Below are 13644 nucleotides of genomic sequence, written 5' to 3'. Positions count from 1 at the left end.
GGAGATCTTTTGTTCCTGCCGTTTGGTGCAGTGGGGGTGAAGGGTCTGGAAAGTGTAGATGTGGTGAAAGGAAGTGAATGAAACCGGTCAGTTAGTCCTAAAAGTACCTTTACTCTGCTAGGCTGTCTGCCTGAATAAAACTGTGAAGTGGCGGCTATCTAAGAACAATGTATCTCAGTAACTGCGCTTTACTCTCAAGAGTAGAACATGTTTCTTACCTGTGGTGTCTGGTGGATCAGAGGCAATTCTTCAGGACCATGTCAAATTACTTTCTACACAGGGTGGTGAGGTGGACGACCTACCTTCCATTTTGTAAACCTTTAGGACAGTACCCACTGATGTAGGTGGGACATCATTTAGAAAAGCTTTCCAGTTCAGGAGACTTACCTGAAGGAAAAGTGGAAACACTTTGGCTGGTCCCCGAGGGCTCTGATGAAAAATAGCTTGGATTCCCACTCATTGACTGCCTGTGCGTAAAGGAACGTGATTCTCAGGCCAAGGGATCGTGACTAGATCTAAGACTGCACATGCAGATGCCATGTGGGTCTGACAAGGGCATCTTCTTGAGGTATCTAAAACAGTGATTAAACCCCGAAATCTAAGGAGACATTTGACCTAGTCACTCTCGAAAGCTGAGGAATTTCTTCAGTAAACCACTCAGGAGCACAATGATAACAGGAAAACACCAAAGTGTCAATTGCTGCCTAATACCCAAATGTATTCACATCCAGCAGACGGAGTCCCAGCTAAAACCCAATGGCACCACATGGCAACAGTGGAGCGCTTTGCTGGGGGGAAATATGTCCGGACTAGTCTGTCGCCTGGAGGATATTCAGCAGAACAATGTATAAAATACCTAAATCAGGCATTGTGCTTGCATTTTAAAAAGAGATGTGCATACTGAAACCATATCTAGTGCTCTTAAACTCCATATAAAAACAATTTATCAAGTGTAAAAATATGATAGTTTCTTCAAAACTCAAAAGCATGCATTTCATTGACATTCAGAACCGTTTCACCTTAGTACATGCAATGATATTAATACATTGAGGTATTTTTATTTAATTTTTTTAGATGAATGTTTTCATGCATGAATTTTTGAAACATTAATGCTTTCACCGACCCTGACAACAATGAACTAAGAGGTTAGTCAGTGGTCATGTGCGCTCTCTGAGTGGTCTGGGTCGCGATTATAAATGGACAACATTATAGTTTATTAAATCAAACAAATGAAAAGGAGGCAAACTGTGGGGGGGAAAAGCATTTGCCTAAGATCACACAGGTTGGCCAAGTAGGGAAGCCGGGATTGATCTCAGGTTTTCTGGTTTTGCATTGTGCAATTCAGCCACTACATGTACTTGCTTCGCTTCCCCTACACCCACCTTACAACCCCCATTTCTCCCGACCGCCACCCTGCAGGTATAAGTGTAGTCTTCGGTCACACCATATACCATACTCTGTGGCCCCTAGGAAAATGTTTGTGAGTGCCCATGACTGAGACACTTCTCTTTCCACAAAGGTACATCAGCAGACTCACACACCAGTGGACACATGTTCTAGGTACCAGGGTAGACGAGAAAATGCAGGTAAATTACTCTAGAAACAGGATCCAGGGAGCCCAGTAACAGGTTAGCTGAATTCATCTCATATAGCCGATGGATTCTTTATGGAAAGTCATTTTAAATAGGATAAAGGTAGTTCCTGTGTATAAAAGATGTACTTCTGAACTTAGACAATGTTCAAATGTTTGCATTTATCCGTCTAAGAATTATTTTGCAGAACTCAAACAAAACAGTGGAGACTCTGAAAATAGCATTAACTCAGATGGGGGGACTGATCAAACACGACAACCACCTCTTCAACAAAACAGAAATACACCGAATACCCCACATCGGCCCCCCCCAAATACAACAAATGGTACCGGTGAACATGAAGAAACACATATGTATTGGTTTAGCTTCATTAACCTGAAAACCCAGAGTCCTTATCTGATTCAGCAGTTGCCATTCCAAGATAAAGTGCTCGCTGCTTCATCTCTGGAAGCCTGCTCAGCCTGCTCTTTGGACTTTTATGGGCTCCCGCGGAGAGTTGCTCCCCCTCCATGACTCAGTGGAAAAACACCTTAGACAAGCAGCTCACATCCTCAGGATGGCTTTGAAAAAGAAAATGATATCATTGATTAGTGCGAAAATGGAGTACTTGAATGAGCCCAGGTGAGTGGCTGGGAGGTCATGAAGTGCAAATCAAGAGGTGAGCCACACAGACATAGGAATATTTGGTTACATCTAAGCCCTTCTTGTGGTTTCACTGTGCGGCTTTGTCTCCGGTCACGTGTGCTCAAAGGCACATGTTCTGAAAACCTATTAGCGCATAACAACATCCAACAGTGTGCATGAGCTATGAGAGGGCTTGGTTCACCAAAACAAGATCTGAGAGCAGGAAATGATCATGAAACAAAAAACACCATTCAATCGGTGTGTCCGCAGCAGGCCGGGAGCATGTAAGACTGAACAATGTAACGCAGCCGTTCGGTGGCCATGGCACCACTATGTACAGAACAAGGTTCGCTCTGCTTTATGGGCGAGATTCACAAATGGTGGAAAGTCAGAAATATACACAAGTAGACTTACTCTTAAATGAATAAATTCCTTGCATTAATATAATTAAAAAAAGAATTCCAAAAAGGATTCACAGATGCTGAGAGTTTCGCAACTGCACACACGTACTCAAATACGCAAAACCATTTACACATAAGCAAACATAGGTGAAAGAGCATTTGAGCGGTGTAATTTTTTGTTTCCATAGGGAGAACATTTTTCCCTGCAATTATGCCCTTTGACCAACACTTCCAACAATGTTGGGGCTGCTCCCTATCCATCATATTCACCCAACAACGTGCAGTTTGTAGATGCTCACCAACTCTTACAATTGGACAGAGCTTTGAACGCTCAACTAAGCCAAGCATGAAAGCAAATTTCCTCACAGGGTAATTACACCACAACTCTGTGTGGCAAATCTCATTTATACATGCAAATTCACACTAGTGATGATTATGAGACTCAGAAATATGAACTTTTCCTCTAACCTAAAGTATCTGCAAACCAAAGCAAAACTTTTAAAATTATTATTCACCATTTCGGAGTTTAAAAGTACTCCCAGGTGAAGACGTACATGTGTTCACCATCTGGTAGCGCCTCCTACACCAGTAGGTATGAGTGTTAAATTACTACTTGTAACTTTTCACACATAGGCGTAGACCTACTTCTCCAAGGCTTGGAAAGTATAGGGAAATTCTAAAACGTTTATTAAACCTTTTAAAAATTAAAGTTAAACTATTTAAAATAGTTATAGTAACTCTAAAACTATAAATAAAATGGAACGGCACATTACACGTATATTCAATAATTAATGTTAAACTAATTTATAAATATTTTTAAGAAAAATCAAAACATAGCACCTACAATAAAAATGTATTTAAATGTAATGAAGGTTATGAACAGAATACAAATTACTTTTGTTTTAACAACCATTTACAATATTGAATTTTCGAATAAGTTTCTTATTTAAAATTATACTATTTATTAATATATATATATATATATATATATATATATATATATATATATATATATATATATATATATATATATCATTAAACAAAAGAAGCATGGCCAAGATAGCTACCAGAGCGGATGTGTAGTGAAGGAGCTCCATACCACAAGCCATCCTGACACCGTCCTCATGACTCGCTCTGCGTGGAGGGCAGTAGCGGTCGCCACAGGCTCTTGACCAGGCTACACTGAGCGAAGCACTGCCTGGGGTGCTTCCAACAGAGTGCTGATTGTCCATGGGCTGTGGCCCATCCAGGCCAGAGGTGATGGCCTAGACTAGAGTAACACACCCAGCCCATGAGAGGTGGGGCCTACACGCAGCACACTCTCCGGAATGCTTTCCTTACTAACCCAGCATGTTCACCAACAACGCCGAACGCGGATGCCTGGCTGCAGCACCAAGAGACTGGGGAATCAGAGAGGCGACCCTTTGCTGTTTGGACCCGAGCAACACCACAAGAACAGCCTCTCCCTTGCGCCTCAGCAACATATTGAGCCACCTCTTCCTTGCGAGCTACTACTTCAGTAGGGGAGAGAAACGCAGGGCAACTGGAAAGAGAGGGCCTGACTCCCAGCGCTCACCCCAGAGACTGTTGGCAGCAGGTGTACCCATAGTGAGGCTCTCGTTTTGTGGACTGGTATTCGAGCAGGGAGGACGCACCAGGGCCATCTGAGCAATGGATGCCAGTGACCAGACTGTGGTGATCAGCCCCACATGCCTGCCTGGGCACTATCTGTAGCAGCCTTAGTGGAGCTGCAGCACGGGGCCACCCTTCACTGGCTGACTGGGGAAGGTTAGGGGGAGCAACGCCCCTTACACTGCACAAGGATCACCTGAGCTCCAGATTTTAGCCTCAGTCCACTTGGTGGGATAGTGCAGCAAGCATTGCTTCCCCCCACAAACCATTGTATGGACCCAGAGCAGACCAAAAGACGTGAGGGTCCTTCACGGACACTGTGGGGAACCCACCTGCCTCTGCAGTGCTTTTCATGGCTGGCTGGGGTTCCACCCGCAGCCCCTCCTCCCAACCTCACGTCTTTCAATATGCTGGGCGGGGAAAAAGCAGGAGGCTGATGGGGACACGCCCCTGCTTCACAGCAACCTCGGTGCACAACAAACAACCTTGGACTACCAGACTTGCTGTGGCACCCTCCTGTTGCCACGGTGTGGACAGTCCTCACTCCACCTGCTCACTGGTAACAAGGAGATGGTAAAGCAACAACCTGCTAAAGGTGGTGTGGACCAGGGAGGTGACTACTGCCTATCTCCTTTCTTCCAAATGTGCCTAGTGTGGGGCGCCTCTCCCACCACCCGACAGACAGAGGGACCACTTCGATGAGCTACTGCGGGCCAAAAAAGACGTGAAAACCACCTTGGAGTCTAAATTAGATGCGCTGGGTATTGATAAGGGCCTCTCGTGAGCTGACCCAGCTCACCTCAGTGAAAGGGTGGAGGCAAATGAATCTACTCTAGCGGGAGTGTGCCCCACACTGACAGAGATGCAGTCCCGCATTAAAGCACTACAAGCAGAAGTCTCCCAACTGCGAGAGAGCCGAGGATGCTGCGGGCCATCATGCCAGAATAACATTCAGCTGGTTGGTCTACCGGAGGGAACCAATAGGCCCAAACATGGAACTGCTCCTGAAAAACTGGCTTCTTCATGAGGTACTGGGCAGTAAACAAGCTATTGTCTTTTGAGAAGAAAGAGACCATACAGTACCCGTCTCGGCCTGTGGTGGCGTGCCTTTATAACTAATGGGATCGTGACCACATCCTTCAAGTCGCAAGAACCGAGGGCCCCTGGCGGGTTGAAAGTGAATTGGTGAACATCTACACTGACTATATTGTAGAGGTTCACTTCTTAGTGCATCATTCATGCCAGTTAAACAAAAGATGCATCAAATGGGACTGAAATATTCTCGTTTTCATGGCCAAACTGCGGATTGTGGACAACACCAACACATTCTTTGTAGGTCCCCGTTGTATGCCTGGGAGTGGCTGGTTTATAAATGTGTTTCCCTGACTACCCATGACACACAATTGGAGGTAGACATCCGTGCTCAAGAAGTAGATCCTGCAGGCCAAGCGGGGCATGGCGGAGGGGGGTATGGGTTGTCTCAGATTCGCACTATGACAATGCGCCCACTGCAAAACGTCCTTACAAACGTTATCACCTGTAATGTCTGGGGAATGGCTATCCCTAGATGGCTAAAAAGATTATTATGATAACCTGCACTCCTTTTTATCTATATTTTTATCTATATAATCAAAACTTAAGTTCTCATATTCACATTTATAATTGGTGCAGTCCCATATCTTGACCAGCTCTAGTCAAGTGAAGCATACAAATCAAAAACAACAGAAACTGTATAATGGGACGCACTGTTCACTAGCCCCTCAGGTGCTCTATGTTTTTAGTAAAATACAATATTTCAAACGTTTTCAAAAAATATTCATGAATAATCCAAAAGAATGTAACATTTATCTGTGTATACACACTAGAAAAAATCCAACGTCATAGTCATTCATAAACATGAGACATTTCGCATTGTATCTTTGTCTTTTATTCTTCTTAATTCACGATGTCAAAAAATTAGGAACAGTTCTTGCGTGATAATATTGGCAATATCCCTGGCAACACCCAATGCATTTCGGTATCGACCTTCATCAGGGGAATAACTGCAAATAACAAATATAATCTATGACTAATAAGTCGTTCATTTGAAGAAATTAACTAGTGTACAACGAAACAAGAGATAAACCAAACCGGTTACATCATGCTAGTGAATAAGTGTTTGTCATGCTCACAAAACACCATAACAAAAATCTCCACATGTGCCTAGTGAATACACTGAACTGTGTGTGTACCTTAACTCCCAATGATTATATCATGCTTAAACAACAAATGCACTCCCTACCTTGCCTTTATACAAATAATGTCTGAAACACACGTTTCAGACACCTTCAAATCACTCTGTGTGAGAAAGCCAAAAATTCAAATCAAAATTGAAAACAAACCTCTAGGAATAAATCTCTTAGAAATAAATCATATCCATCTTCAACAACTAACTATTTCACTCTGGTACCTCACAAACCGAGTTCGAGCCCTCCTGTGTGACCGCCGTATCTCTGTGTAAAACGTGTAGTGTTGAGCCTCTATAAAAAGCAAAACCGGAAAACCAAGTAAACTACCTATACTATGCTTATCAATCAAAAATACTTGTTGTGCTCCGTGTACATCTATGTCATAAACCTACCGTGATTCAAAAACCAAAGATCCAATCTTCCTCCTCTCGGCGTTCTCCTCACCACTTCCTCCTTACGCGCTTGCTCGAAACACGAAAAACGTGTACGCGCTGCCTACTTAGTCCCCCTACTATTTCACTAGCTCAACAATGAAAACCAATGACGGACTCAATGTTCCGAATCTTACTGCTTCAAAATGGCCACCTCCATATCAGTATAGTCAGTATTTCGGATATGTGAACCTAAAATAAACCAAATAGAAACGAAACCAAATATGGAAACGAAACCACATAATAATACCTAATAAATAATGATATTAAACTACCCCTCTCACCTACGTATAATAATAATAATAATAATAATAATACCCAAGTAAGTGTGTTAGTTCAAGCAAATGTTATTCTAGATATAAACCATTGATGATCAAGGATCCAACTCGAATATGTCTAATAATGCGGATATGAACTAAATGCTCACCTAAACTCATGTGTGTTCACCTAGATATTTTGTGAGCTTGAAAAACCGCATGTGTAAATGTATCAATGCAATTACAGTAGAAAACATAATGTGCTTCATACAAGTGACAGATTATAAAAAACATGACATCTCAATCTTATCATTGAGCCCATAGGGTATGAGTGTTCTCAGTGCCCGTTTCCAATAAGTTTCTATTTGTGACAATGAACGGGTAACATCAACATGTCTTGATTCCAACACTCTCTCTAATACTGTAAATTTCAACGGTGGTATAGTATGACCATGTTCTTTCCAATGCACAGCCAGACAGGATTTCATATTAGCAGTTCTTATCATACTTTTATGTTCTGTCATGCGAACCTTTACTTTTCTCGTTGTCCGCCCAACATATACAAGCCCACATGGGCATTTGATTGCATACACCAGCATCTCCGAGTTACAATCGGAGGTGTGTTTCAACATTATATCTTTGCCTGTGTGTGGATGTGTAAACTTGTTTCCTACTAAAACATTCCCACAATGACCACAATTATGACACTTCATCATCCCCTTTTGTCCCAAATCAATCGTAGCCTGTTTGCCTTGTTTAAGTATCTCTTTCAGATTCTTAGATCTGGAATGTGCAAACAAAGGTTTATCCGTGAATACTTGTGTAAAATCAGGCTCTTGTTCCATCAATTCCCACCGTTTCAAAATACATTTTTTATTGCAGTTGCTACAGTAGAGAATTTCAATACACATACTTCTCTCTTTGCTGATGCTTTGGGTACTTTCTCAAGCAATTTCGACCTTTGCATAATACAAGCTCTCTCTTTAGCATTGTTTAATACATTATTAGGATAACCCCTTTGTACATAGTCTTGACGCATGTTCTCAATTACCTGTAATCCCTGACATTCATCAGAACAAATCCTTCTAACTCTATTAAACTGAGACAATGGCAAATGTTTTTTCAAAGAATGCGGATGAAAACTATCAAAATGCAAGGCATTATTCCTATCAGTCGGTTTCTTGAACAAATTCGTGACTAAAGTATCTCCACTTCTTGATATCAATATATCAAGATAATTGATTTGCTCAGAACTGATAGTGTATGTGAATTTGATGGATGTATGACAATCATTGAGTGTTCGAAGTAAACTCATGTAGTCTCACTTGTGAACCTTTCCACAATATCAAGATGTCATAATGCTAGATTCTCCTGCCATTCTATTTGTTGTAAAATGTGGGTCTCTTCAAACCTGGCCATGAAAACCCCCTTCTATTCTATAATTTCTTCACAGCCCTGTGCTGTGGGGGTCGTGGTCTCGGGCTCTGACTGCTTGAGCAGCCCCTCAGTGTTTTCACAAGTGTGTATGAATGTGACTCATTTACAGTGATTCCATTATTCCAGTCCCCATTTAACCCAAGGGCCCCCCCCAAAAAATCCCTCCCCTTCCCCCATTTCCAGAATGGATAGCATCAAAACCTTTGGATTCACGGATGATGATTTCGCTAAAATGATAGGCACCTCATCCAACACCAACCCCCAATTTTCCATCCCTAAGGGTCTAGATGGAGATTGGACCAAGTTATTGAATTTAAAGAAAAAGAGCAAAAGAACGGAACTACATGCCCAATTCATGTTGGATTACCTGAGAGCTGGCACCATTCCCATAGGCCTCAGAGTGCGCAACATACCTGGCTTGTTTGTAGAAATCAGGCAGTTCTTGGAGCGGTGGGCGCTTATTTCCAACCGCTGCTCCAGGGACTACATGATGCTTATCGTAGAGACTGCCAGGGAAGTGCTGGCAGCCCTGGATAAGGAAATACTGGAACTAGAAAACAAGCTCAAAGATGCCAATGCGGTCGATCTTGGCAAAAGCAAACTCGAGGAAATAGATCAGGAATTGGATTCCTTTACAGATTATCTGTTAAAAAGGAAAACTGACAAACTTCGCAAGGATATCCGAAAGTACTCCCAGGAGCGAGCATATCCCTATCTTGCCCCTGGATATTACACCAACCAGGATGAAGGTAATCCTCGAGCCCCTACATCGGGTTGGGGTAATAAAAGGGTCACCACCTTTTCGGACACTACCGACTCAGAGGGGGAGAATCAAGAACAACACAACCCCAGTTATGACCAGGGTTATAATACCAATAGACCCAATAGAAGTGGAGGATATGAACGTACCAATGCTCAGAATCGTTTTTTAGGGAACCGCCGGGGCAATCAACGCCCACCCCCGGGAGCCCAACAAGCGAGGAACTACCGTCCGGGTCGAGGACAACCACAAATGTATGTTCGAACTCGCAGCCATCAATACTGGAAAACATAAAAGGTATTCCGGTGTTCAATCTCACTGAGAAGGAAGTTAGCCCAATGGCTATAAACCTACTCACTCGTGGATTATCATTTGTACCCGCTGCGAACTTTGATAAGTTCGAATTCACCAAAGACCTACACCTCTTCCTTAGAAAAGTCCGGTTAAAGAAATATTTCCTGGACAGACCCAATACCACAGATTCAGAGAACAAATCTGGACTGAAACCACCTTCCTCCTTTACTCCTTCCCTTGATATGCTGGGCCCCGAGGTCAACATTTTTGAGAAAGCAGTGATCTCTAAGGTTGACAAAATGATTAAATATGTCCCCATACCCGAGTCCAACCTTCGCAGTGATGAAGAGGCCATCCTTAAAACCCTGAAGGGCGATAATAACATCACCATTAAACCCTGCGATAAGGGTGGGGGCATTGTTATGTTTGAAACATCCAACTACATCAACAAAATGAATGATCTGCTCTCCTCTTCTGGGCATTACCAAAAGGTTTTCAAAGACCCTGAACCTGCCCTGAAACAAGAAATCCTCGACAGGGTGACGAAGGCTGTGGATCTTAATTGGATTTGTGAATCAGAGGCAGAATTTCTCACTCCTACTAACACCAGGATACCGATCATATATGGGGTCCCCAAAACACATAAGAACTGTGAGGACCCCTCCCTACGACCCATAGTTTCCACCATTGGGTCGGCTACTGAGCCCCTGTCCAAATATATAGACAGATTCCTTCAACCCCTGGTCATTGAGCTTGAGTCTTATGTCAAAGACACCGGACACTTCATCAGCCTGGTGGAAGGAACTCCATATTTCGCCAATCGAGAGCTACTTGTAACTCTCGATGTCGAATCTCTTTACTCTAACATCCCCCAAAGAGGAGCATATGACACTATAGAAAATATCCTTAGTGCCAAAACTGACATAACAAACTCGGAATTCATACTGCAATGCCTTGAACTGGTCTTACAGGAGAATTACTTTGAATTCAATAACTCCCTGTTCAAACAGACCAATGGGGTCAGCATGGGGGCCAGTTGTGCACCCAGCATTGCCTGTCTCTACATGGGAGAATTTGAACGCATTAACATCTTCAACGAAATCGCCCCCTTTCACGAGAATGTTCGAGGCTGGCGTCGATTTATCGATGACATCTTCCTAATCTGGAAGGGGGACGATTCATCCCTAGAAGAGTTCATCGCCTGGCTTAATGCCGCTGACCCCAATCTACATTTCACCTGTCATCACAGTGCTCAGAGGATCGAATTTCTTGACCTATGGGTGGAACATCAGGACAACCTATTAAAGGTATCGTTATACACCAAGCCCACTGCCAGAAACACCCTCCTGCAATATTCCAGTTTCCACCCCACTAACCAAAAGGACAGCATTCCGTACAGTCAGTTTCTCCGCATCAGAAGGAACTGCACGGATGTGAGAGATTATCTATATCAATCTGACATCCTAAAGGAAAAACTCATACACCGTGGTTACCCTAGAAAACTCATTAAGGAGTCATTTAAAAGAGCTAGATATGCCAACCGAGATGCGATGTTCGATCCCAAAGAACCGGACGCATCAGAACAACTTGTGTATGTGACTCATCACACCAACATGAATCACAAAATACGGCAGATCATCAACTCCAGTTGGCATTTACTTAATCTGGAAAAAGACCAAACCCCACTCAAGCGACCGATTTTCGCTTTCAGAAGAAACAGAAACCTAAAAAACCATCTTGTTAGGGGCAAAGTAGTGGAAACCACTATCAGCACCCAGAAAGCCATCACTAACTCAGAACCCATTTTTGGCAACCACAGATGTGGCACATGCCATGCTTGCCCGCATGCCATAGTAGGCGAATCAGTGAGCACTACTGAGCGAACTATCTCGGTGGCCCGAAACAAAAAAATGACAAACTGTAGGACGGCCAACGTGGTCTACATGATCCTCTGCCAGTGCAATCTCCCTTATATTGGAGAAACGGGACGGGAATGCCGTCTGAGGATTGGGGAGCATAACTCCAATATCCGAAACAGAAAAACATCTGCTCCCCTGGTCTCTCATTGGTTGGACGAAGACCATAATGAAAAAGACCTTCGATGGTTTATACTTGAGAAAATCGTGGCCCAACCCGGAGTTGACCCCACCAACCTCCGTAGAAAAAGGGAGGTATTTTGGATTTTTATGTTCAACTCAGTCGTCAAAGGCCATAACGAGGAATGCCCATGGCATAATGCCCTATTATGAGGCCCCCATGTGTGCCCATACACCTTGTCCTCAACCTAATGAGCCTTTCTGGAATTGTTGCTCCGTATTCCCGTTTAGGACTTAACTCCCCTAGGCCACTATGAAGAATGCCCATGGCATGTTACCCCGTTATAAGGCCCACCTATGTGTTTTTATACCATGCTCACTTCTGAACACTGCGACATTTCCTTAAAATCAGCCACTTCTAAATGGCCGCCGTGGTGACCCCTTGGTCTCCTTAAAAATTGCGCACTCCCTCAATCCTTTCTCCCCATTCCACCATGGCCGCCATCCTATCCCTTGGAGAGCTCCTGTCCGTCGGCGCTTTCCTTGCGCTTACAGACACCTGATATCCATCAGGAATACGTATCATATAAAAAAACCCTGTGATCTAGAGGCTCTCTCTGCCCCCGCTCCCCCTGAAGAGGACGCCGCTTTGCGGTCCGTGTAACCGCTCTCCTATCAGGTAACCAGACGGCCCACCTGACTATTTGACGATCAGGGGAAGGACGCCGATTCTCCGCACTGAGCCCCGCTAACCTGCTGTTTTATCTCATTCGGCAGGACCGCCCCCACCGCCCCCGGCACCTATCTGTATCCCCTGCCCGGAGCGCGTTGATGGTCCTGAGAGCCCCTGCCCCTTCAGCTCGAGGTAAGAGATCGCCTGTTTTTCATCCGCTCGCCCCTTTCCCTTAAGGCTAAACTCATCCCGATGTGATGTATTCCAACTCCCTGTCATCTCTATAGGGCGCACCTCGCTGCTCCACACAGAAGGAGAACCCAGCGTATCCACCCAATTCGCCTAGACTCTATATTGAGCCCCGTCACCCGAGGACGCTAATCTGGACACCCGAACCCTGTGAGTTCCTTTAGCAGCTATATAATTGGTTGTTTACAGCTTATTAATCTCTCGCAGATATATGGACCCTACCATTGTATGCACATGTTGCCCTATAAATCCTAAAGTCCTGTTTGTTCGGTATTGCTTTTTCCCTGCCTTAGCCACATCAATAGGTATTGCTAATGCATAATCATGTGCTCCGCAGGGAGTGACACCGTGAACTGGAGCGACCCCCTGGTGTAAACTGAAAAACATTTATCCTTAATGGAACGGCTGAACAATTAAGGAACCCGCCCTCGTGTGAAACATCCTACCCCACCCTACCCTTTTCAGGTACCCATGTGTACTTATCTAAAACCCAGCAATTAGTCTGAATGAGCAGAATCCTTAGCTCTGATTTTATCTAAACCCTTCCCACTCGGCCTACGTTCCCAGATGCACCATACTTGATCTGTCCTTCTTTCTTGTCATGCACAGAACTGCCCACCCCATGGACCCCTTGGAAACTGAAACCATAACCCGAGGAAACTAAAGGTGAAGAAGAAATATCATCCGGAGACGGCACTTCAAAATTTGCTCAGTGCCCTCCGCTTAAGCTGAACCTGTCACCCCACTAAGTGGTGACCCCCCTATATAACCACCGCATTGTGTGTGTTAAACTGGTAAGTACCCGATGTAACTATCAAGTAGTTGGATTCAGTTCCTTATTGTTCACTCCCCTGACCCAGTAATCCAACCTCCCTGGAGTCCCCCTGCAGGGACTGAGAGCAAACAGCCCTTGACCCGTAGAGATCTATCCCCCCTAAGTAATATGATGTATGAATGAATGTTCTGACGAGCCCCTGTGAACACACCTCCCCAGAGGAACTCATAATTGTACTGAGTGACGCCTACATAT

At 44.0% G+C, this 13644-nt stretch overlaps 1 protein-coding gene across 2 annotated transcripts in view; it reads right to left on the bottom strand.

The window, feature by feature from the left end:
- Positions 1 to 13644, bottom strand: part of CIPC (CLOCK interacting pacemaker) — an 86795-nt gene that overhangs the window by 57927 nt on the left and 15224 nt on the right. For both annotated transcript variants that reach the window (XM_078659949.1, XM_078659950.1), the window contains exon 2: positions 1968 to 2152. In XM_078659949.1, the coding sequence (XP_078516075.1) occupies positions 1968 to 2103 (136 nt within the window). In that variant the 5' untranslated portion in view covers positions 2104 to 2152. The remainder of the gene's footprint in view (positions 1 to 1967; positions 2153 to 13644) is intronic.

This window comes from Lissotriton helveticus, chromosome 9, assembly GCF_964261635.1.
Source record: "Lissotriton helveticus chromosome 9, aLisHel1.1, whole genome shotgun sequence".
Lineage (NCBI taxonomy): Eukaryota > Metazoa > Chordata > Amphibia > Caudata > Salamandridae > Lissotriton > Lissotriton helveticus.
The sequence above is the reverse complement of the archived record's forward strand: the minus strand, read 5'-3'. Positions and strand labels throughout refer to the sequence as shown.